Source organism: Diabrotica virgifera, chromosome 4 (genome assembly GCF_917563875.1).
Source record: "Diabrotica virgifera virgifera chromosome 4, PGI_DIABVI_V3a".
Classification (NCBI taxonomy): domain Eukaryota; kingdom Metazoa; phylum Arthropoda; class Insecta; order Coleoptera; family Chrysomelidae; genus Diabrotica; species Diabrotica virgifera.
In genome coordinates, this window is record NC_065446.1 from 91,975,673 (window position 1) to 92,002,689 (window position 27,017).

General features: G+C 29.8%; 1 protein-coding gene across 1 annotated transcript in view; it reads left to right on the forward strand.

Annotated features, from left to right (window-relative positions):
* Positions 1–8,374: 8,374 nt before the first annotated feature.
* LOC114341403 (proton-coupled folate transporter-like) overlaps positions 8,375–27,017 on the forward strand; it is a 61,909-nt gene continuing 43,266 nt past the window's right edge. Inside the window, exons 1-2 of the mRNA XM_028292197.2 lie at positions 8,375–8,508; positions 22,253–22,330. Of these exons, the coding sequence (XP_028147998.1) occupies positions 22,261–22,330 (70 nt within the window). The 5' untranslated portion in view covers positions 8,375–8,508; positions 22,253–22,260. The remainder of the gene's footprint in view (positions 8,509–22,252; positions 22,331–27,017) is intronic.

Below are 27,017 nucleotides of genomic sequence, written 5' to 3' on the forward strand. Positions count from 1 at the left end.
AATAGCTTAAGGGTGTCTAGTCGGACAAACTTTGATGTATGGGAACACTGGAACAGGGGAAGTTTTAATTGTGGAACAGGTTAAAAATTTGGAACGTCAGACCACGAAAATGTCCCATGTATTTTGTAGGATAGAACTTCCAATTGATTTGTTACCCTTTCATTAAACTCTTATGCAAAAATCAGACTGGTATTTGTCACCTGTCATAATTCCTATCATTTGACATGTTCTACGTGTTCCACTCATTAAAATGCCCAGTTGGTGATAAATAGCAGTCCGATTTTTGCAGGACAGTTTAATGAAAGGGTAACAAATTAATTGGAAGTTCTGTCCGACAAAATACATAGGACGTTTTCGTAGTCTGACGTTACAAATTTTTAACCTGTTCCACAATTAAAACTTTCCCTGTTCCAGTGTTCCCATACATTAAAGTTTGTCCGACTAGACACCCTTAGCTATTAAAAAATTTTCAGCTTGCTATTAATCAACTTTTTTTTCATACGCGGGATCCAGACCTATAGCTATACAGTACATGTCTATTCTTAATTCAGATATATTATGTACTTTCCAGTTTACCTCACCTTTGCAGGGTAGGTACGTCAACTTAAAAAGAAAAGTTAGGTTATTTAGAGATGTTGGTGGTGGACATACATATACAGCATATTGTTTGATTTTATTTATTTTTGTTACTTATAATTTTGTTAATTATTTTTATTTTTGATTAAAGTTCTGTGTTAAAGGTTTTGACTGATTTTTTATGTTTTGTAATGTTAATCAAAATTAATTGATAAACCAATGATATAAATTCAGATTAAAACAAGACATATGTAATTTTAGCTTTGATCCCAATAATTGTGGATCGCTGGTTATGAAAGTGTGCCAAAAAACAGTGCGAAAAAGTAAACCCCATTTAAAATACATTCTTACTTCACGCACACTTTAAGGGCACCCGAAGTCCCATTTAACGACAATGTTAATATGTCTCATAGCTCTGTAACCAAAGCACATAGAGACCTAATTTTTATGTTATTTTGAAATTAGATGAATTTTTTAGTGCCACGTAGATTTTTGTAAAGAGATTACATTTATTTTAAAATTTTTTAAAATACTCTTCCAAAAATCCCAAAAAAGTTTAGATTTTATTTTTTATTTTACTTGTTTATGTATATTTTTCAATAAAACTTTACGTGACACTTGATATTGTCTATCTACAACTACTGTAAAAATTTGAACCTTCTATCTTCTAAGGATCCAGAGATATTTGACATCAAAAATTAAAAAACTAGTATTCGGGAAATCGCAAAAACATAAAATACTCGAATTATTTAGGCGGTAGGTGTGTTCTTTTTAGAATCATTTTGCCTAGTACACTGGAATTACAGCCACTAGACATATTTTATTATGTTCGCGTAGAAATAATATTTGAAGATTTCTATTAATGCTAATCTAAAGAAATACACAATAATATGTTTCATTTAATTTGTATAAATAGATTATAAAGCGTTTTTATGAAGCACATTTGCTCGGAACACACTGTAACTGTAATCGAACGAAGGTGACATTTTAGAATAAATTGGTAACATTTATTTGTCAGTTGCGGTGATGACACTTCATATTTGTTTATATTCTTTACTACCTTCGTCTAATTTACTAACCGTTGCACGTCATCCGCGTCATAGCCTGTGACGTCACATGCTACCAACACGAAATATTTAGGCGGTAGGTATGTTCTTTTTTAGAAATATTTTGCCGAGTAAATTGGCATTACATCCACTAGACATATTTTATTATGTACGCGTAGAAATAATATTTGACGATTTCTATTAATGTTAACCTAAAGAAATTCACAATAATATGTTTCATTTAATTTGTATAAATGGATTATAAAGCGTTTTTATGAAGCAGTTTTGTTCGGAACACACTGTAACTGTAATCGAACGAAGGTGACAGTTGCGGTGATGACACTTCATATTTGTTTATATTCTTTACTATAAGTATCTGTTTTATTATATTTACTGTTTTTATTATTTACTTTACTATAAAAAGATCCTCTACTATAAAATATAAATTTCACCTAATTTTATCACGACTTTGAATAATCGAGGTACCTATTTGACAACTTTTTTAGTTGTCATTGTAGACATATACAAAGAAAGCTACCGGCTTCATGCCAAGAGTTCGGAGCCGTTTTTTAATTATTAACAATGAAGTGCAAAAACGCTTTACAAATTACACTGCAAATCTTAAAAGATAACTTAATTCCTGTTCTCTATTTTTTAAGTTTTTACTTATTTACATTGAATATTAATTTTTTTTGTTATATAATCCACGTTTACAATAATTATGTGATCTATTTGATTTAAAATGGATTCAGGATTTTTTTATACTTTGGCAACTATGTCAACTTAGATCTCTGGCGTAGATAATTACGTGCAACGGTAAGTAAATTAGATGGACTGTATAAGTATTTGTTTTATTATATTTACTGTTTTTATTATTTACTTTAACGTAAGATTATAACTTAATTCTTGTTCTCTATTTCTAAAGTTTTTATTTATTTACATTGAATATTAATTTGTTTTGTTGTATAATCCACGTTTACAATATTTATGTGATCTATTTGATTTAAAATGGATTCAGGATTTTTTTTTATACTTTGGCAACTATGTCAACTTAGATCTCTGGCGCAGATAATGACGTGCAACGGTAAGTAAATTAGACGGACTGTGTACAGTGACTGTGTACAGTGATGAGCGCACTAATAACCGGCAAAATAGCGCAAAAGATGGAAAACATATTAAGTTGTGAGATAAATCCAGACGAACATAGTGCAGAGGTGTTAAATTTAGGGATAGTAACTTCAGTGGCGTAGCGTGAGTGTCGGCTGCCCGGGGCGGAAGACAATTTTGCTGCCCTCTTATTTAGGTATTTTAATTTAATGTATACTATACATTACATACATTAATATTATAGAGAACTTTTCGGCAAGAACAGTTATCATTATTTTGCATTACACAGGTTAGATTTTAAATAAAAAAGTTTTACAATCACGTTCATTAATACAAAAATTCTTTTACTTTAACCAATTAGATACATTGATATAACTTAGGTACCTATCACTTAAGATTAGGTACAGCTATGACCATCGACAAGATTAAATAAAATCAATTTTTACTTAGAACTAGAACGATACTATAATGTAGTCCATTAAAATGTTACATTTAGGTTGCATTTCTTAGAGGAGTCAATTTTATTTTTTTAATGTGTAGGGGGTTCAGTAGAAGCTTAAGTTTAAGTTTTTGGGGTCGCCACCCTTGTCCCCCGGCCGCCATATTGGAAAAAGGGGTGCAAAGGGCTTTCGCGCTGTATCTTCTAAACTAGCAATCCAACAGAAAATTTAATTGCACATAAAATATAGAAAATTAATTTTTATACAATTTTATACCTATTACTTTTTATCCTCAAGGGACCAACAAAAAAGTTATAAATAAAAATATGAGAAAATTTTGTAAGAAGTTTCCTTTTGGAGGTTATAACTTTTTTTCCGTTCATTTCACAATAAAATAACATCATAGCGATTTTGTAGAGGATTTTTCAGTGAACGATTTTCGCTATAAAGTTGTTTAATTTTATTTATTATCTAGGTTTTACAGCGCTCCAATCTTGACCAGATTCACGAATTCTCATAGGAATACAATTAAAAAAAAATACTTTTCTATCTATATATTAGTCGAGCAGCAGCAATCGTTATGCCGACCACGAAAATCAAATTTAAGGTGAAGGACCAATTTTGGTCTATTTTTATGTTTTCGAGGTCGCTGAATCCGAATATGAAGTTTATTTTTATCTAGGTTTGGTGGAACATGTTAAAAAATCAAATTTTATACAAAAATGCCGAAAATCAATTTTGATGATTTTTCAAATTTACCTCGCTGTATCTTTGGTCGCTGTAAATATTTCCTTTTGAAAATTTTACTGTTTAATCTCTGAAGTATGTAGATAACAATGGGATTTGTCCTAAATATTTAAACACATTAAAAAAGGAGTTGTTAATTTTAAACATTTTGTCATCCTATTTCCTTAGTTTCATGTTTACTTAAAAAGTTGAGTGACAAACTTTTCAGTTTATAATTTTAACCAACACAACAATAAAATATAATTCATGAAGAAGTTTTTTGGAAAATTTTAAGTCAAAATATACAATAGGAAAAAAATTATGTTACTTCATAAACAAGCGGCGCACCAAAAAAAAAACGCTTATATCTCGAGATCCTGACCACGGTGTGGTGAATGGCTAATTTTGATCATACTTTATGATTTTGATAACAAAAATTCGTTTTTTGCTCTTCTTAAGGATTTTGCAGTATGCGGTTGCGTCATTCTTCTTCTGAACCGGCGAATTGTCCTCAAACAACTTCTTGGGTCGTTTCTATATATGGTTAGGGTTATAAGTTTTATAGTGGGGAGAAAGGTCAAAAACAGATTATTAATAGCATAGGAATGTTAAAAACATAATAAATTGTATGAATAAAAAATACATATAGATAAAGAAAAGTAAACATTTTTATTTTTATTATATCCCTATGAGCATTCGAGAATCTGGTCAAGTTTGGAGCGCTCTAAAACCTATATAAATAAATAGAATTAAACAAATTTATAGTGGAAATTGTTCGCTGAAACAATCTCTACAAAATTGCTATAATGTTATTTTATTTTAAAATGAACGTAAAAAAAGTTATAACCTCCAAAAGGAATGTTGTTAAAATTTTTTTACATATTTTTGTTTATATATTTTTTGTTGGTCACTTGACGATAAAAAGTAATAGAAATAAAATTGTAGAAAATTTAATTTGCTACATTTTATGTTTAATTAGATTTTCCGTAGGGTTGGTAGTTTACGAGATATAGCGCGAAACCCCTTTGCACACCATTTCCAAGATGGCGGCCGGGGGACAAGGGTGGCGACCCCAAAAATTTGAACTTAGCTTCTACTGATCCCCCTACACATTAAAGAAATAAAATTGACTCCTCTAACAAATGCAAGGTACGGCTTAAAAATGTAACATTTTAATGGAGTAAATGTTATATTTTTAGTTTTATTGAAAAGTAATATGAGTATTACTTTTCTCACAGCTGGCATTGCTTATAACAACTCTGAAAAATATTCGGAATATTATAAAATATTGGGCAGAGTATCTTCCAGATTGGATTTAACAATACATTTAAATAATTCAAGTGAGTCTGCATTAATCAATTTAGTTTCGTTGCCTATAGCAGCAACGAAAGTCTGCAGTCGAAGTCTTTCCAGCTTGAAATCCTGCTCGTCAATTTCGTCAGATGCGTAGTCTAGATCAGAGGTTCTCAATCTTTTTGCGTTAGGTACCACCAAATACTTTTTATTATTTTTGGTACCACCTAACTAAAATACCTGTCTAGCTAGGTGATCTAATTAACTATAATTGTGCCAATGGTGGTGCTGATTTTGGCTGTTTTGAGTTTTGCGTACCACCTCAAATAATGAAATGTACCACCAGTGGTACATGTACCACAGATTGAGAACCGCTGGTCTAGATTACATTCAGTGTTTTCCGGATCTAATTATATAGCCGGCGTTAGATAAGCAAACTTATCCGTTAAATTCTGTAGCTGTTGAAAACGCTCACGAATTTCTACAATAACTCTATCGAATGAAGAAAACAGCTTTCGTTTCAACTCATTTTCACAAGACAAGTTAGCATCTCTAGTACCGTCATCAAAAATATGATTTCTTGCTATGCGCCTCCGAGGTTTTATGGAAATTCGAAGTTCTTCATATATACTTTTTGCATAAGCTACAGCGCCATTAGCCCATTCCTCTCTTTTCTCTGTTAATATCATCTGCAAAGCATTTACTTTCTGAGCGCACAATCTTATGTCAAGTCCCCTTGTTTGTAAATATTTTTGTGCATCAGTCACTTCATGTAGCACCGGTTGCCACAGGCCCAAAAAACAAAGAAAGGAAAATGACTGCATCGAAACTAGTAAAGCACCTGCATATGTCCTAGTGTTTAAGCTTTTACCTGCCTGTCAGTTTTTCCAAAGTGACGAGAATGTCTTTGTAATGATGCCATGTCACATTCGCGCGCCTCTTGCATTCCACCGCGTATCTTGAACCCTTTTTAAGTTGTTGCCTGTAGCTACTATCAGAACTTCCCAACGATGTGTCGACGAGGAAAAAAAAGAATAGCAACGTTCTAAGGTGCCGAAAAAAGTTACTGAATCCACCTCAACTGAGGCAGCGTGTAAACAAACTAGGTTTAACGAATGATTTGAGCAAGGTACGAATTCAGCTTTAGGGTTTATTTCTTGAATTCTTTGCTGAACTCCTGAATATTTTCCAGCCATAACAGCAGCATTAGGCCACAAGCTTGAATCTTGTCCAAAATCATCTTTGAAATTCCTTCAGCAGTTATGTCTTTAGTTTCAATGAAATCTATAAAAGATTCCATTATTTTACTTCCTGATTTTCAGTTACTACGTAATACCTAAATACCTGACTTATTTGATCTTTACGAGAAAGATCTGGAGTGCTGTCGAATATAATTGAATAATACTTAGCCTTTTTTTTATTTGTCCGATGATATGTTGGCGAACATTATTTCCCAAAATAACAATAAATTCGTTTTGTATTTATGGTGATATATAAGTGATTGAAATTTTGCCACACATTTTAGACCTTACAAGATGTTCACGAAGTACAGGATAGTATTTTGCAATTAAATTAACCAGTTCTAAAAAGTTTCCTCTATTGGTACTGGTGTCGTTTTCTATATGTCCACGTAAAGCCAAATTTTGTTTGGCAAGAAATCTTATAATATCAAACATTCTACTTCTATCTTATAATATCAAACTTTATTATTTATTGTTAAATTTTGCCGCCCCCTAAAAAGTGCTGCCCGGGGCGGGCCGCACTGCGGGACGCTACGCCACTGAGTAACTTATAGATTGACATTATATTGATTGTTTCCCACCTTTAGACGTATCACAGGAGTATGTCAACTAAAACTGTCACTGTGACAGTGGCATTTCTCAAACTCGTCCGATATATACATAGAGGTATATATTGACATAGAGAGAGTGTCATACAAAGCGAAGTGACGACACCATCTTTTTTCTTTGGATTAGTGCTGTTTCACTCTTACGCATATTAAGCTGCGACAGTTGTCCTCCTCTTCCGTGCCTATATTCACACCTTAATGTCATCTTAATTTCTCGGTACAATGTGCTAGAAAGAGATAGCGCAAACCAGTCGAAGAGATCTTGTCGTCAGGACGCGCGGAGTGAAGGCTCACTCTATGTTAATATATACCTCTATGGATATATATAGTATTTTTACTACAAAAACGTTATTACGTAGGTCAAAATTTTTGACGTAAGAGAACTGTCAAAACATTAGAATGTGATTTTCATTATTGCCATGTTTATAAAAACATCTCACCTTCAAAAATCCGAAAAACTGTTTTTTGGGGGGTTTTGGGGGATTTTCCCTATTTTATAGACTTCATAATATGTCAAATCAATTTTGTTTTTATAGGTTATATATAACTTGAAGTAAGTGAGTCCTTTAGAATATTTAAAAATCAGAAAAACACGTTCAAACCCCCCAAAACCCCCTTAAAAAACAGTTTTTTGGATTTTTAAAGGTGACCAGCGTTACAGAAAAATCTGAAAAAAATTAGAAATATAGTGTTTGATAAAATATACAAGACTAAGAAAAAATTAGATCTGCAGCTGTCCCCAAAAAAAAGTTATATACATTTTTCCAAAAAAAAATTAAAATTTTTTTGAGGTTATGTACACTCAATCTACAGGTCTATAAAAAATAGACATGTTTTATAAAAGCCTTAACTATGCTTGTGAATTTTTTGAAATTTTAAAATTGATTGCATCCCACAAAAAAAAATATCGAAAAATAAAGTTTATGATGGTGGGGGCAGGGGGAAGGGAGTGGTGGGTTAAAATTACGATGAATCTTATGTCTTAATCACATAGAACTTAAAAAAATTAAATTCTGGTAATAAGGGAGGGTATTTTTTAATTTATGTATCCCGTCCATAAGTGGAAAGTTTGATGCGCCACTGTCGACGCATGTGCCACTGAAAAGTGACGGCACAGTGCTCAAACGTTTTCTTTTAGGTTCTACTATTTAACTTATAGGGTCCCGTCGTGCCTAAAATGATTAAGAAATTTCACCTATAGCGGCTCCTAGTCTATAATCTAAGTATTTATTTTGGTTATTTTTCACTTGTTACTATATTTTAACAAACACTTGTTCGTTATTATTCTTTTATTTATGTTTAATATATTTTACGCATACACAGCCAAATTCATTTTAATACTTTACTCATTTTAACAATAATTAGTATTAGGACTGAAAAAATATACATGATAAGATTAATAATTTATACAGTTCATTATAAACAAATTATCGATGTTTATCTTCATAGTGTCTGGTAGTCTGGTGAACACGTAAGTGAAGTTAATGTTATTATTATACGTATAGGTATAATGTAGTTTGTAGTTTTGCCTTGGTACAATTGATTGAAGTTTATTACATGCATGTTTCACTCCCTTTTAGACCCTTTTATATACCTAAACAGGCTAAACATAAAAAATCACGTATTTTAACATTTTTGTTGTGAATGTGGTCAAGATTCTATATAGTCCATGTGGTGAGACCGCTCTCGTCTGAAAAAATTTCTGATTCGGTTTCTTTGCGAATTCCTATTCAAAAATGTCCCCTTTAAACAAATCTGACGGGTGCCGGTCGGAATTTTTGGGCACAAATTGTGTAAATATTTTTTTTAAACAAATACAGAAGATCATCTTTTTTTGCTACCAAAATATTTTTTTAGATTTTTTGGATCATTCTAAACAAGAAAAGTATCTTGTAATTTTTCTCAAAAAAATCACGTATTTTAACATTTCTGTTGTGAATGTGGTCAAGATTCTATATAGTCCATGTGGTGAGACCGCTCTAGACATATAAATATCAATAAAAAATTCCATAGGAAATCACCGACCACAGTCCATCAAAACAAGAGGTAATAAATAAGTCCACACCTGTTTACCAGCTAGCATTCATCTACCAGAAGTCGAATGGCTCAGTTCTATTAATTGTAATGAAGACGTTTTGATTATTGTTAGTAGTTCGGTAGAATATATTATAAAGGTATTTTTAAAATAAAGTTTATAAAAAGAAGGTTTCTTCGAAAATAAACTTAATTGGCGCAGTCAGTAGGATACCTGAAGGTTTCTAGCAGTTCATGAGGGCAATTTAGCAGAAAAGTTCCCGAGAATTGCAGTTCAACCGTTGGTGTCTACCATTTGTTTGGAAGAGTCTACGTTCCAGTTTAAAGTAAGTTACTGAGAAATTATTTTCCTTTTCCTGTCTTACTTTACCTTTACTGGCTATTCTCTTATATATAGAATTTTGAAAATTGACTAAATATTTTGAATTTTTAATTTTTACCGAACATAACATTTTATAACTATATTTAAACTCTTTGTCAGAGATTTCGACCTAGTAAATCTTATTCGACAGAGTAAACTTTATATTATATAGGTATATATATTTTTAAGAATACTTATTTTAATGCAAAAAGATATTACTGTTAACATATTAGTTGGACATTTTTTAATAAAATGGCATTAAATCAAGTAAATACTCCTACTATACAAGCGGCTAAAGCTCTTGCCGAGTTTTTACTCACATTCAATGGGGATTCTTTAAAATTAGAAAGTTTCTTACAAAGATGTAAGAAATATTATCAAACATATGGGCAAACTACAAATAATACATTAAACAATTTTACTTTTAACGTTATATGCTCTAAATTACAAGATAATGTACTAAATTTTATTATGTGCCGACCAGATTTAAATACTTGGCCTCAAATTAAAACCGCATTAAAAACTAACTTCGGAGATAGAATCGACAGACAAACGCTCACTAAAGCATTTTTACAATTAAATAAAAATAGAAACGAAAATATTCTTGACTTTGCTGCTAGAATTTCACAACTTAAAGTTAGAATAGAAGTAAAAATTAATTCAGAAACAGAAATAATTCCAGATAGAAAAGCAATCTTAATGGAACAAAATGAAGGTAACACAATTGACATTTTATTAGCAAACGTAGATGAAAAAACTAGAACGATTTTGGAAATCAGAAATACAAAAACAATTATCCAGGCGTCAGATATTATATCTCGTCAATTTTATAATGATCAAAGAATAAAATCTTTAAATACAATTAATAAATTTAATAAAATTAAACCTAATTTCCAAAACCATCCTTCAAAAATTTCAAAAATTTTCCAAATCATAATCAATATTATACTCCTAATTATAATTATGAAAATGTACAAACATTCCCAAATAATTATTATCAACAAAATCGACCTAATTTTCAACATATGAATAATAATTCTTATTTACCCAATCAAAATTTTAATCAACAATATCGAAATATAAATCCATTTTCTCAAAATCCCAATTTTAACCAACCAGGTACTTCAAAACAACAATTTCCTAGCCAACCAATAAATATCCAATCGAGACCAGTTCTTCGAAAATTCTTTACTAACGAACAAGTTTTTGGCAAACCAAAAAATGTGTTTGATTCAAAAAAATGCTCCAAGAAATAATTATCAACCAACCCCAATCTCCACCACATCTATAATATCTTCTGCTAAGCAAAGATTCCCTTTCCAACAAAGAGGTCCATCTAATTTCCGCGTAGAAGATTTTTCAAATAATTCCATGGAAAACTACGGACAAAATTACGGACACAACTACGACCAAAACTACGACCAAAACTTCGACCAAAACTACGGACAAAATTATGAACAAGATTACGAACAAAATTACGAAGAAGAATCTCAAATTCAAGATCACCCAAATTTTCACGAAGGTCTTCAGAAAAACACGAACGATTAGTAAAACGGATAGATCTAAATAATATTAGACAAGGCGAAAACGGCGGGTTCGTTGGGAAAAATATTCCCATGAGATTTTTTTGCATAATCACATTCGTGAGACACCCCAGAATAAGGTTCAAGAAGTCGCCCACGCGAAAAGTGGTCCAAATTTTTTTTAACAATTTTTTTTAAATCAAATTTCAAAAATCAATATTATTGGCCCCTACAATTTTTTTTTTAGATTTTTTGGACCATTCTGGACAAAAAAGGTCTGTTATATTTTTTCTCTAAAGTTGATCGTTTTCGAGTTATAAGCAATTTAAAATTTGAAAAACGCGAAAATAGCCATTTTCAGGGCTTAATAACTCGGTTAAACGTTATTATTATGAAAGTCAGAAAGTGACTAAATCAAAGCTTAAAGCCCCCCTACAAGATCCTGAAGAAATTTTTGTCATTATTTTATTACTAAGCTGTTATTTTTAAGTAATAATAATGAGCGCCATGCACGTGTTAGACCGCCGTAAATGCTGAGTGCGAGAGAGATGCCATTCCGGCAGTCCACTTGTGCATCTTACTCGCACTCACATTTACAGCCGCGTCAATAGGACTTTTCATTCACAGTCATTTTTTTCGAGCTTCTGTCATATGTCGTATAATCTGTGTATATTAATATTATACACAGATTATACAACATATGACAGAAGCTCGAAACAAATTACAATCGATGAAAAGCCCTATACGATCTAACCGCTCATTGTTATTAATTAAAAATAACAGCTAAGTAATAAATTAATGACACAGATTTCTTCAGGATCATGTAGCGGGGGTTTTAAACTTTGATTTAGTCACTTTCCGTCTTTCGTAGTAAGAATTTTTAACCGAGTTATTAAGCCTTGAAAATGACAATTTTCGCGTTTTTTCAAAGTTTAAATTGCTGCTTATTACTCGAAAAAGATCAACTTTACAGAAAAATTATAAGAAACCTTTTTTGTCCAGAATGGTCCAAAAAACCTAAAAAAAACTTGTCCAGGCCAAAAATATTGATTTTTTACAATTTTATTAAAAAAAAATGTTAAAAGAAATTTGGACCACTTTTCGCGTGGGCGACTTCTTGAATCTTATTCTGGGGTGTCTCACGAATGTGATTATGGAAAAAATCTCATGGGAATATTTTTCCCAACGAACCCGCCGTTTTCGCCTTGTCTATATGATCCCAAATTCATTGCCATATATTCAAATAAATTCTCCAATGCCCATAAAATTATTAATTGACACAGGATGTCACCCATCTCTATTAAGACCCTATTTTGCAGAAAAATATTTTCCTGAAAAAATAATACGACATAATACTCCCATAATTACTTGTGCAGGATCTCGAGAGGCACAATTTAAAGCAAAAATTCTCCTTTTAAAAGAATATAATTTATTAGAACCTTTGGATTTTGTTTTATTCGATTTTCACAGTTTCTATGATAAGATAATCGGATTAAGAGAAGATTTAGAAGGTTAAAATTAAAGTAGAAGGTTAAAATTAAATCTAGACATAAATAATGGAATTTTATTTAACCAAACGACAAAAATAAAACTCGAGTATCGAAAAAATTTTAATATTCAAAAATTTGAAATTCCTCCGTTATCTATTATTGTTAAAGAAATTTCCACTGCTGTAAACAATGGTAATATGTTTTTAAATGAAATGGAGAATAAAGATAAAACAATAATTAGGCTTCCAGCCTAATACATGTAAACAACGGAAAACCCAAAATAGAATTTGTTAACAAATCTAATAAATAACACAGAACTAATTAGTATTGATTAAAAGGTCCTAAATGATTATGTGGAAAACTTAGAACCAGATAAATACATGATAAAATACATTTTTCTATAGAAGAAATTATGAACATTTCCACAAATACAAATGACTTTAATGATTTTTAATTTTTAATTTTTAATTTAATGAGTTGAGGTTGATTTCATGTAATCGAATGAACTATCTTTCAGTAAAGTCGTCCCAGGAACGCAACTCATAAATATTGGCAATATCATTTTAAAGTCTTCTACTTTAAAATGTATTATATGTATCTGAATTGCCGATATAAATGAGTCAAATTAAATAAATTATTAGAAGAATTTTTTTACTAAGCAACAACATTTTTGTTTATGTTAATAGTATTTTGTATTTTGACAACGGCACCCGATTTGGGCGTCGAAACGTTAATAAAAATCCTTTTTTAATAATATTGTGGCTTATTTCCCATTCTAAATAGTTAAAGACTTTAATGATAAAGAAATATACAATAATATTGACAATAAATTGTCTTTGGAAAATTTCAGAACGGAACATTTAAACAAAGAAGAAATTTCCTGTCTTCACTTATTAATAAAAGAATACCGCGACATATTTCATCAACCTGAAAATAAATTAACTTTTACAAATGAAGTGAAATATAAAATTAAAACTAGTGATGAAATTCCTGTATACTCCAAAACATATAGATATCCCTGTGTACATAAGGAAGAAATAAGAAAACAAATAAACAAAATGTTAGAAGATGGAATAATACAACACAGTCAAAGTCCATTTAGTAGTAGCATATGGACAGTCCCAAAGAAACTCGATGCTTCTGGAAAACAAAAATGGAGAATTGTAGTAGATTACAGAAAACTTAACGAAAAAACAATTGATGACCGATATCCTTTACCTTCGATACAAGATATTCTAGATAAACTTGGACGATGCCAATATTTCACAACATTGGACTTAGCGTCTGGTTTTACTCAAATAGAAATGGATAAGGATTCAATTGCAAAAAGAGCTTTTAATGTAGAATATGGCCACTACGAATATCTTCGCATGCCATTTGGTTTAAAAAATGCAACTGCCACATTCCAAAGAGTAATGGATAATATACTTGATGTATTAAATAAAATATGCTTCGTATATATGGATGACATAATCATTTTTTCAACTTCTCTCCAAGAACACATTGATAATATAAAACAAGTATTCAAAAGATTACGAAAAGCCGGATTAAAAGTTCAACTTGATAAATCTGAATTCTTTTGCAAAGATGTAGAATTTTTAGGACATGTCATAACTCCCCAAGGTATTAAACCAAATCCAAACAAGAATGTGTGTGTACTTTGTACGCACGTAAAGAGTTATACTTCTACTACATATTATGTGATTTTTAAGACAATACCAAAAATTTAAAAAAATAAAAGAATAAAAGGCACACAAACACATTGAAAAATGCCACAAAGAAAAAATGATTTCTGAACGATAATAATTGTTGGCAAAAATTTTAAATACGCATTTTCTGAAAAAAAAAATTATATAACAAATATACTTACAATCACAACATACATAAAAAAATAAAAAAATAAAACTTGCATCGGGAATTGAACCCGTGAATTTCGTGGCGCTTTGATTCGTAATCGAAGCGTAGACTCACTCGTCCAATCCCACATTATTTATCAAGTGGAAAAATACGGTAATTGAACGTTTTACTGTTTGACAGTTGTTTTGAAAATTAAATTATGTAGTTTAAATTTTGTGGAAGAAAATATAAAAATATAACAAAACAGTAAGAAAACAATATATTAGATGAAGATTGGTAGAACTTTTGTTGGTAATCAAATTAAGTATGTAAATCAAAGCATTACATACCTACTAGATAAATAAATCTACGCCAAAAAATCATAATTTACAAATAAAAATCGAACCTAATTTGGGATTTCTCTCTAAAATCCGCATTCTTGAGAAAATAAATGTATGTATTTCAACCTAATCTAAATGTACAATTACAATTTGATGATAATAAAAACTACTTACCAAATTAGAATGAGTTTTCCTTGTCCAAAATAGTCCAAAAGTCCAAAAATATAGGTATATGAAAACTGTTTAAAAAGGCAGTATAACTATTAACTAACTTTTGTTTGTTGTTTCTTTTCACACAAATTTTAAAACGCAACAACCATAAATAATCTAACTACAGCTGTGCCACAGCCGCCATATTGAATAATTTTTGACATGTCATTTGAACATCCAATCAGAACAATGTTATAATGCGCATGCGCCCGGTCGCTAGGTTTTACCATATAAAAATTCACCCTCTATCGCCGGTAAAGAAGTATAACTTCAAAAAGATATATGCAATAATAAACTTCCCAATTCCTAAAACAGCAAAACAAATTAAGTCATTTTTAGGACTTATCGGTTATTACCGACGATTCATAAAAAACTTCGCTAAACTCACTAAACCCTTAACTTCCTGTCTTAGGAGGAAACAGTAGCGATCAACAGGTAGCAAAAACGCGTTCCAAGATTGTGGCTGTAATTTTGAATATTTTTTCGAGATATTTGGCACACGTATTCGTAAGATAATAAAGAATGGCGGTACAGAGCCCAATTTGAAAAATAGATTAATATGTGGAAATTACTCTGTAATTAAATACAATATAAAAAAAACGAGCCTGTACCGCCATTAAGAAGAACAAAAAATACACTTTCTTCAAATAAAATTTTTTATCCGATGCCTAGATTTTGTGTCATTTTGGAACTACTAAAATTTTTTATTTCATTAGTAGTTCCAAAATGACACAAAATCTAGGCATCGGATAAAAAAGTTTATTTGAAGAAAGTGTATTTTTTTGTTCTTCTTAATGGCGGTACAGGCTCGTTTTTTTAATATTGTATTTAATTACAGAGTAATTTCCACACATTAATATATTTTTCAAATTGGGCTATGTACCGCCATTCTTTATTATAATACGAATACGTGTGCCAAATATCTCGAAAAAATATTCAAAATTACAGCCGTAATCTTGGAACGCGTTTTCGCTACCTGTTGATCGCTACTGTTTCACCTTAAAAAAGGAGTCCAAATTAAACATAAACCCGAATTCATTGAAAGTTTCGAACTTTGTAAAAATATTTTAATGAACGACCCTATTTTACAATATCCTGACTTTGAAAAAACCTTTAATGTAACAACCGATGCCTCAAATTTTGCAATTGGTTCTGTTCCTTCCCAAGGTCCCATAGGTAACGATTTACCTTCGCTTTTGCATCTAGAACCTTGAACCCTGCCGAATGTAACTATAGTACAATCGAAAAAGAACTATTAGCTATAGTATATGCTGTTAAATATTTCCGACCCTATTTATATGGTACAAAATTTAATATTGTTAGTGACCATAAACCCTTACAATGGCTTTTCTCTCTAAAAGAACCAAACTCCAAATTAATACGATGGAAATTAAAATTAGAAGAATACGATTATAACATTATACAGCGAGCACGTAAAGGTTGGAATAAATTCATTTTCTCGAGAACGGACGATTTTGGAAAAAATCCTGAAACAGGTCAATTTTTATTTTTAAATTACGACTTTTTGACATATATATTATACTAGTGACGTCATCCATCTAGGCGTGATGACGTCATCGATGATTTTTTTAAATGAAAATAGGGATCCTGTGATAGTTCATTTGAAAGGTAATTAATTCAATTCTCTATTCAGCAATATAAACATTAACATAATTATTTATATAGGGCGTCCAAAAAAAATTTTTAAATTATATTTATTAAAATAAAAAGAAGAATGTGTGTAATTTATTTAATTCAAAATTCATTTTACTTCTATCAGAAAACAGGAAAAAATGTTTATTTGGCAGATAAATATTGTTTTTGCTTAAATTCAATATTAAAGCAGCCACCCACCAGCCTCGTGACAGTTTAAACATTTAATTTAAGCGAAAAGGCGAAAAATTTTTCAAATAAACATTTTTTTCTGTTTTCTGAGAACAGCAAAATGTATTTTGAATTAAATAAATTACATACATTCTTCTTTTTATGTCAATAAATTTAATCAAAAAAAAATTTTTTTGGGCACCCTGTATAAATAATTATGTTAATGTTTATATTACTGAATAGAGAATTGAATTACCTTTCAAATGAGCTATAACACGACCCCTATTCTTATTTAAAAAAATCATCGATGACGTTATCACGCGCAGATGGGTGACGTCACTAGTATGATATATATACCGAAAAGTCGTAATTTAAAAATAAAAATTGACCGGTTTTGGGATTTTTTTCCAAAATCGTCCATTCTCGAGAAAATGAATTTATTCCAACCTTTACGTGCTCACTGTATATAAAAAAGGAAAATTAAATACAAATGCTGATGCCCTATCCCGAGTAGAAATTCATCCTCTCGAAACCGAAGATGATAATCTTTCACTTTCTATGAATTTAGACCCTAGCGAATTTTTCGGATTCAAAAATCAAAATGAAACACAACTTAGATGTTTAGACTCTCAAGAAATTATTTCTAGATCTCCTTTTAACTATGATGATATTTTACCAGATAACTTAGATATTAATCCTTATCACCACATAACTCAAGAATTTTTAAATGAAATACTTGATAAAGAAATACCGACATCAACTAATACCTCAAAAAATATTGAAAATACAACATTAGCACCTGAACAAACACCTGAATCAAATTCAGTCCCAAGAATAAAAATTCTTCAAAATATTGTCATTCCTGACACAGAAGAAAACCAAAACGATTCAGACGACTTAGAAACAGTACATACAAGTTTAGAAGACCCTATATTAAAAATACCTCACACAGAAAAAATTATAAATGTTTACAAAAATCAAATTATAATATCTTCTAGTAATATTACACAACCAAAAAACACATATCAAAAAATATTCGATAAAAATAGATACTATTGGCAAATACCAAAAGAAAATTTTAAAGAAAATCAATTTTTACATTTAATCAAAGAAATTATAAGACCTAACAAAACTTATTGTTTATTATTCAAAGATAAAAATCTAGAGATACCATTTATTCGTTTTATGACAAATAATTTCAAAAATAATGCATTTTTCCTTGTTATTTCAAATACACTCTTAACAGATATTATAGACCAAGAAGAAAAAGCACAAAAACTAAAATTCTATCACGAAACAAAAACAAATCATAGAGGAATTAATGAAAACCTCACTGCATTGAAAAAACATTTTTACTGGCCTGATATGGACAAAGATGTTACAAATTATGTTAACACTTGTGAATCATGTCAAAAATCAAAATATGAAAGACATCCCACTTCTCTTGTCTTTAAACTCACACCAATCGGAAATTCTCCCCTAAAACATTTATATATTGACACTTTCAAATTTAGTAATCAAAATTTCCTAACAATCATTGACAGTTTCTCTAAATTTGGTCAAGCATACCCTATCACTTCTATAAATGCTGTCGAAATCGTAAATAAATTAATATTTTTTATTAGTCATTATGGAATACCTAATAAAATAACATGCGACAATGGTATAGAATTTAAAAATAAAACTTTCCAAGACCTATGTCTTTTACATCATATAGATATCCACTATACAACCGTGTATAATCCAAATAGTAATTCTCCCATTGAACGATTTCATTCTTCTATAATTGAAAGTTTAAGAATCCTCCGAGAAGAGAAAGAAAATATTCCAATTAATATTCTAATGAGTTACGCGATCCTAGCTTACAATAATAGTATACATAATAGCACAGGCTATACGCTGTGAGCTCGTACGTAGAGGGGATATTTACAAATTCGCGAGCGCTAGTAGTGACAAGTCTGTAAACCTTTACCGGAAATTTGACATAAATGTCAAAGTGATTAATTTAAAATTAAAATTAAAAACATTAATTATAAAAAATATTAGTTGGTCAAAGCTGTGGTAAGTATATATTTTTAACTTAAATATACTTACGTTTTAAATACTGAATTTAAGTTTTTTTTAATGTTCCGTAATATGTAATTATAAATTAATCTATCAATCTTAGCGCCATCTACATGATAATTGTGAAAGTATCCGAAGTAAGAAATTCATATTTTATCAATAGATCGTCAAAATGATTAGCAAAATCTTAAAAAAATCGATTACAATGTAATTACTTTGTTGCGTTGTAAATATTAAGTGATTACAATTAAATAATAAATTTAAAAATTACCGGTGAAAGTTGAATTAGTAACCGCTAGGAGCGACACCAGCGAAGCTCAAAGCGTATACCCCTTTTCAAATTATGCAAGGAAAACTAGACTATAAAAATCCTTTTGAACAAAATGAAAATGAAAGAATCACGCAATATATCCATGAACATTCAGATAATTTAAATATACTCAATGAGTTTATAAAAAACAAATTAACAAAAACTCAAAAACAAAATTTAGAACGAGCTAATAAATCAAAATAAAGAGAAATAAAATTAGACACAAATCGCCCGATATATCGATTAAAAGGCTCAGAACCAAGATTAGCAAAATCAGATCAACCATATAAAAAATTAATTGATGCCAAAATAATCGGAGATAATAAAATAATATCTGAAAACAAAATATATCACTTAAGAAATATAAAACCACAACGCTTTGTTACAGATACCAATATCCAGCATGAAGCTGATAGCGATCACGATACTCCTCTATCTACAAGAATATCAAATGTTAGAAATAAAAGAAATCGATAACCCCATCTTACCTGTTCAAATTGGCAAAGCAAAAATTATTTTATCCAAACATAAATTTATTTATCATATTAATCTTACTCAACCATTAGAGATAAGTAATCAAATATTGGACGAACTATTAACCTTAAAAGATTCTATTACTATAAATAATAACTTTTCCTTACTAATACTAAATAAAATAAATCACGCTATAAAATTAAGTCAAACCATAAAAAATCAATGAATGGCTTCCTCCAAAAATAGATTAAAGAGAGCTCTAATTAATGCAGTAGGCAAAGTTTCAAAATGGCTTTTTGGAACATTAGATTCTGATGATGAAAATTATTATAATAACTATCTATCAATTCTTACCGACAATCAAAATCAATAAAATTCAAGTTTGTATAAACATCACACTCTTTTAATCGAAATGTCAAAATCATATGCAAAAAACTTCAATATTCTAAAAGAAAATCAAGACCTCATTAATAAACAATTAACAATGATGGCATAAGAAATGAAAGAAATAATAAACGTCGAAAGAGCTTTCTCATTAAATATTGTAACAGATAATTTAATAAATCAATTACATGATTTACAACTTGTTATTAGCAATATAGAAACCGCAATATCATTAGCAAAATTAAATATTCTTCATAACTCTATTATCAGTCCATTTCAATTAGAATCAATAATTACAAACCTAAATAAAATATATAACACACAAAATATTCCAAGATTAAAAATTTTTATGAACTACTACAATCTGTTTTCTACTCACGTTCAAATTCATAAGAATTTGGTTATTTTTAAAATTCATGCTCCAATCGTCAGTAATTCCTTCAAATACTTTCAAGTTTACCCTATACCCCTCAACAACCTTACCATTATTCCCGATCAACCTTTCCTACTTCTCAGTAACACAGAAAATTGGACAACAGCTAAAAGATGTCCCGAAATTGAAAATCATTATTATTGCCTAAAGAATTCTCTTCAAGAAAATCCACAACCTTATTTAGCCACTCTAATTCAACATGGAAGAAACGAATGCCAAAGTACGAGTATACATTTAAAGAAAACAACAATAACATCCATTAATTCTGATCAATTAATAGCCATTCCAGTCAATTCAGCCACAATAGAAACAAATTGCGACAAAAATGGTTTATATAAAATAAACAAACCATTAATGATCACTATTGGAAAATGTAAAATAACGATTGATAACCAGATATATCAAAAAGAAGAAACCATACATGAAGAATATATTATATTCGACTTACCAAAATTCGAATTTAAACAAAATAAGACGAATTTACCCATACTAAAATTAAAAACATTAGATAGCAGCGAGATCAAACATATTAAAAAAATAGCAGAAAAGTTGTTCCTACATATCACAATTGGACCAATTCAAGCTTAATTATTATAATCATATTGATAATTCTTACTTTAATAATTCTTAAGAATTTCAGCTATAAATTCAAAGAAAACTGTTTCAAAAGAAAATTAAAAGAAAATAGAAAATGGTTCAGAAAAACGAAGTCCCTTGTTTTCCGAACTTAAGGAGGAAGGAAACATATAAATATTAATAAACAATTCCATAGGAAATCACCGACCACAGTCCATCAAAACACGAGGCCATAAATAAGCCCACACCTGTTTACCAGCAAGCATTCATTTGCCAGAATGTCGATTCGTCCGATTTTAATTAAACATTTTATTATTATTAAATAGATCGGTAGTATAATATTATAAATGTATTTTTAAAATAAAGTTTTTAAAAAGAAAGTTTCTTCGGAAATAAACTTATTATAACTAACATAAAAAGTGATTCTTAATAAAAAGTTCTGCATGGTCTAAAACCTAAAATACCATCAAACCTAAAATACCAAATGACATCTTATATCAAATTTTATCAATTTTATACGAGGTATGTCAAAAAATGAATTTCGCTCAAGAGTAAAATACGTTTATTTTTCACAATATCGAAAATTGTTATTATCAAAAGTTATTTAGAATTAAAAACTATGTTTCAGTATGTAATTACATCCTTCTAATTGAAATATTCTGAGCTATAAAGGTACTTTACTTTTGATCTAAATTTATCTTTTTTGACATACCTCGTATAAAATTGATAAAATTTGATATAAGATGGTTGTATTTTAGGTTTTAGACCACCAGAACTTTTTATTAAGAATCACTTTTTTTCGTAAAATCAATAATAAAAGAGTTATCAGAATTATTGAAATTACTGAAAATAATGTTGTTCTGAAACTATTTTCTTGTGGCATTTTTGCAATTAATTAATATTTTTTGTATTTTGACAACGACACCCGACTTGGGCGTCGAAACGTTAATAAAATCATTTTTTTAGTAAAATTTTGGCTTATTTCCCATCAAAGCTAATTAATTTACTGAAAATAATGTTAGTTATCCATAATTTTTCAATTTTTTTTTCAATTAGAAGGATGTAATTGCATATTAGAATATAGTTTTTAATTCCAAACAACTTTTCATAATAGCAATTTTCAATATTGTGAAAAATAAAGCTACTTTACTCTTGAGTGAAATCAAACTTTTTGACATACCTCGTATAACATTCATAAAATTTGATATCTGATGGTTGAATTTTGGGTTATGGACCATACAGAATTTTTATAGAAAAGAATAACTTTTTTTCGAAAAATTAATAATAAAAAAGTTTTCCATATGGATACAACTTACAGGGACATACTGTATATATTTGTTATAACTTTTTTGTAGGTTTTGAAATGGCATGTAGCAACAAGGTAACTGTAGAAGTCCCCCTATTTTTTAATTATGTATACTTTTTGCTAACGTGTAAGTATATTTTTATTTTTTTTATTTAGCTTAATGCCTCGAACGAACTTATGCCCATTGGCATTATATTTTTAATTCAAATTCCCATATAAACGCTCAATTTATTACTTAAAATATGTTGAGTGAAAACAGCATTTTTGCATAGACCGGGTAGTGTAGAAGCGGTCTCTTAGACCCATAAACGTTAGACGACGATTTTGACACCCTGTTGTTGTTCGACGCCACCTTATGCTCTTCGATCTTCGTGTTCGGCCTTCTATAAGCCATGTCCGGTAAATTTTAAAAACCGAAAACTTAAACACCCGTGTTGAGCTGGCCCCCCATACTTGCAAAAATTAAAAAACAAATAGCTCTGATTTATGAGCTATTTATGAGCTCTCATATTCCGCAAATTAAAAATTTTGAGCTCGTTCCACTGAGCAGGAATTTAATATTTTAGTGGAGGGGGGGAGGGGGCTGAGTCAGCTTCCCAGTACTTAAAAATAGGAATATTGAATCGATTTTTGCGGCAGAATTACGAGCTATTTATGAGCTCTTGAAATGACATAGTTTCGATTTTTGAGCTCATCCCCTTCACCCCCAAACAACCCTTTAATTGATTTGACTTAAGAGAAAAATGCTGAGAAAACTTAAAATATATCGTATTGCGGATATAATTCCTATACCTTATATATTCTAAGAATAAACCATTAAATCACGTGCATTTCGACTATTGAGCTGCAACCCCTTCGTAAGAAAACTACCCCATCTTCCCGGCTTAAGAGAGAGTTGTTCTTAAAATGCATTAAATTAATTATTTGGCGACTACATATCATCTAATAATTTATGAGCTCCCAAATTACGCGCATTTAGATCAGTAAATTGCAATTTATTTTGTATAGTGCAGTCACTGAAGGTAAAAATCAACGATTACCTTCAATTTCGGTGAACCTTCATCGATTTTCACGAAAATTGGCCAGTGGTTAGAGGACACCTCAAGAAACAAAGGTGAGATGGTGCCACCTTGTGCCTTTACCCTGAGGGTGGATACCGCCGCTTCTCGTGGGTGAAAATTATTTTATAAAAATAACTGCCCAAATCAATAAAAGCACAAATTATAAGCTACATTTGTTATATAAAGTTATTAAAATAAGTCAATGCTTTTTAAGTTATTAAAGATCAAAGATTTTAATTATTCGTGAAAAAATGCATGTTTTGAAGCGGTTTTTCGTAAATCACTGAAAAACTGTAAGTTTTTACAAAAAAGTTAATAGTAGTTTAATTCGTATAGCTTATATTCTAAGAATTAACTCTTAAATCACGCGCATTTCGACTATTGAGCTACAAACCTTTCGCAAGAAAACCATCCCATATTACTGGCTTAAGAGAGAGTTGTAGTTAAAATAATTTAAATTAATTATTTGGCGACTACATATCGTTTAATAATTTATGAGCTCGCAAAATATACGCATCTCAATTATTGAATTGCAATTTTCTTTCTACAGTGCAGTCACTGAAGGTAAAAATCAACTATGACCTTCGATTTCGGTAAATCTCCATTCATTTTCACGAAAATTTGTGAGCGGATAGAGGATACCTCAAGAAACAAAATTAATAATAACAACTTGCGGTTTTAGCCTGGGGTATATGTCACCCCTTCTCGGGGGGTTAAAATTACTTTATTAAAAATAACCCCACAAATCGAGAGAGGGACAAATTCTAAGCAAAATTTGTTATACAGGGTGTCCAGAAACTCTACCGACAAACGAAGACAGGAGATTCTTCAGATAATTTTAAGATAATTTAACCCAATTCACTTAGTCCGAAAATGCTTCCTACGGGAGCTAGATTTCTAAGCAAATAGAGAGAGGGACAAATTCTAAGCAAAATTTGTTATAAAATGTTATTAAAATAAATCAATACTTTTTGAGTTATTAAAGATCAAATATTTTAATTTTTGTGAAAGAAAATGCATGCTTTAAAGCGATTTTGTATAAATAACTCAAAAACTGTAAGTTTTTACACAAAAGTTTTCATCACTAAAATTGAAGCTAATAAAAAATATAATAAATTGCTGACTTAAAAATAATGTTAATTTAAAGTAAGTTATAGGTAATTAAATGTATATTTTTTCTGCGACTATTCAAATCTAAGGATTCAAGCTTAAATAACGGGAAAGAGATGCAGTGTTTGTAACACTTACTAAATACTTGTCAAAGTACTTAGAAATACCTATCAAATGAGCTCCAGAAAAGTTGATAGCATCAAAATTTATACTCCAAAAATTTTTCTAAAAAATGAATTTTTTTTTAATAACTCTGTTAATTTTTATGATATCAGGCACATCCAACTATTTGAAAGGTAATTTCAATAGCTATAAAACTGTATTACATTTAATCTTTCAAATACTTTATTTTTTAGGATAATAGCAAAGGGCTCCCGTTACATTGTTCTCGTAGTAAAATGTAATCTTAAACGTTTCTATCTTCGTTATTTTGATTTATACAGAAATCAAAAGACAAGTATGATCTTTGCTAATAAAAAAAAAACTAAAATTTCGTTATGTATCATTTTTTACGTGTATCGAGTATTGTTAAATGATTTACGAAAATTTGAAAAATTTTGATTTTTTTTTAAATCATATTTAAAATAATAACTCCAACAATACTCGATACACGTAAGAAATGAGATAACGAAATTTGAGTTTTTTTCGTTAGCAAAGATTTTACTTGTCTTTTGATTTCTGTATGAATCAAAATAACGAAGATAGAAACGTTTAAGCCTAAATTTTACTACGAGAACAATGTAACAGGAACCCTTTAATATTATCCTAAAAAATTAAATATTTGAAAGATTAAATGTAATACAGTTTTATAGCTCTTGAAATTATCTTTCAAATAGTTCGATGTGCCTGATATCATAAAAATTAACAGAGTTATTCAAAAAAAATTAATTTTTTGGAAAAATTTTTGGATTATAAATTTTGATGCTATCAACTTTTTCTGGAGCTCATTTTATAGGTATTTCTAAGTACTTTGACAAGTATTTAGTAAGTGTTACATAAAATGCATCTCTTTCCAGTTATTTAAGCTTGAATCCTTAGATTTGAATAGTCGCAGAAAAAATATACATTTAATTGCCTATAACTTACTTTATCTACGACTGATACATAATATATGTATTATACTTGTGGTGTTTGCAATATAATGCCATATAATAATCCCTTAGGGATTAATAATGCGGGATTAATAGCTATTAATCCCTCTGGCACAACAATCACAAAAGTCACCACGGAAACAAAATAATCAACCTCAAAAAGTGTCACTGTCAAACGAATAGTATATTTGACAGTTTGTGTTGAGATGGACGAAAATGAAGAATCTTTTAATTGTACACCACCAGAAATTGTAGAACTAGCTACAGCAACAGCATCTACCTTAATACCTGAAACATCGAAATCCATTTATAATAAAACGTATAATATAATATAATTAAAAACTCTACTAAAGTTAATGATGATTCTCAACCAATTCAGTTTATTAATTGTACTATTACTAATTTTAATGTTTTTAACAAATAAAGTTGTTCATTAAAAATCTTAAATTAATTAATTTGTCGTAGATAAAGTAGAGTATACTACTCGCAATAATGGCTCTCATTCCCTCGGAATGTTACACCCTCGCCGCTAACGCGGCTCGGTTCGTAAATATTCCTCGGGAATAATAGCCATCATTATTGACTCGTGGTATAATCTACTATTAAATTAACATTATTTTTAAGTAAGCAATTTATTATATTTTTTATTAGCTTCAATTTTAGCGATGAAAACTTTTTTGTAAAAACTTACAGTTTTTGAGTTATTTATGAAAAATCGCTTTAAAGCATGCATTTTCTTTCAGAAAAATTAAAATATTTGATCTTTAATAATTCAAAAAGTGTTTATTTATTTTAATAACATTATACAGGGTGTCCAGAAACTCTACCGACAAACGAAGACGGGAGATTCCTCAGATAATTTTAAGACAATTTAACCCAATTCACCTAGTCCGAAAATGCTTCTTAAGGGAGCTAGAGCTCTTTGAAGATGGCGTCATGAAATTAGTTTTTCTTAAATATCTCCAGAACGCTTCTATTTAGAAAAACGAAAATTGGTATGCATATTTACTTTTCAGAGATGAATCGATTCCATCTATTGCAAATTTATAGTACCGGTCATAGGCGTCCGTTTTGGGTAGAGCAACGGGTTTTATCGCATAAATTTTTTGTCCTTAACTTTTATGCATTTTGACACCGAATTATTAAATTGTGAGGTATTCTAGTACTAAAAGGTACTCTTGCTTTAAGTCGGTAGGACACCCCGTTTTCTAGAAAAATCGATTTGAAAGTTTTTCGTTTTTGGAATTTGAAAAAGAATTGAAAGAACTTTTCAACAAAAAACGAAGTATTTTACCAATATAAAGTAAGAGTAACTTTTAGTACTCGAATACCTCATAATTTAATATTATAGTGTCAAAAATGCTCAAAAATTCAAGACAAAAAAGTTATGTTATAAAATAACTGTTGGCCTACCCAAAACGGACGCCTATGACCAGTACTAGAAATTCGCAATTAATGAAATCAATTTATCTCTTGAATATAAATAAATGTACCAGTTTTCGTCGTTCTAAACAGTTTTTTTTTTAATTTTTTTTTAATTCAAGAAGCGAAA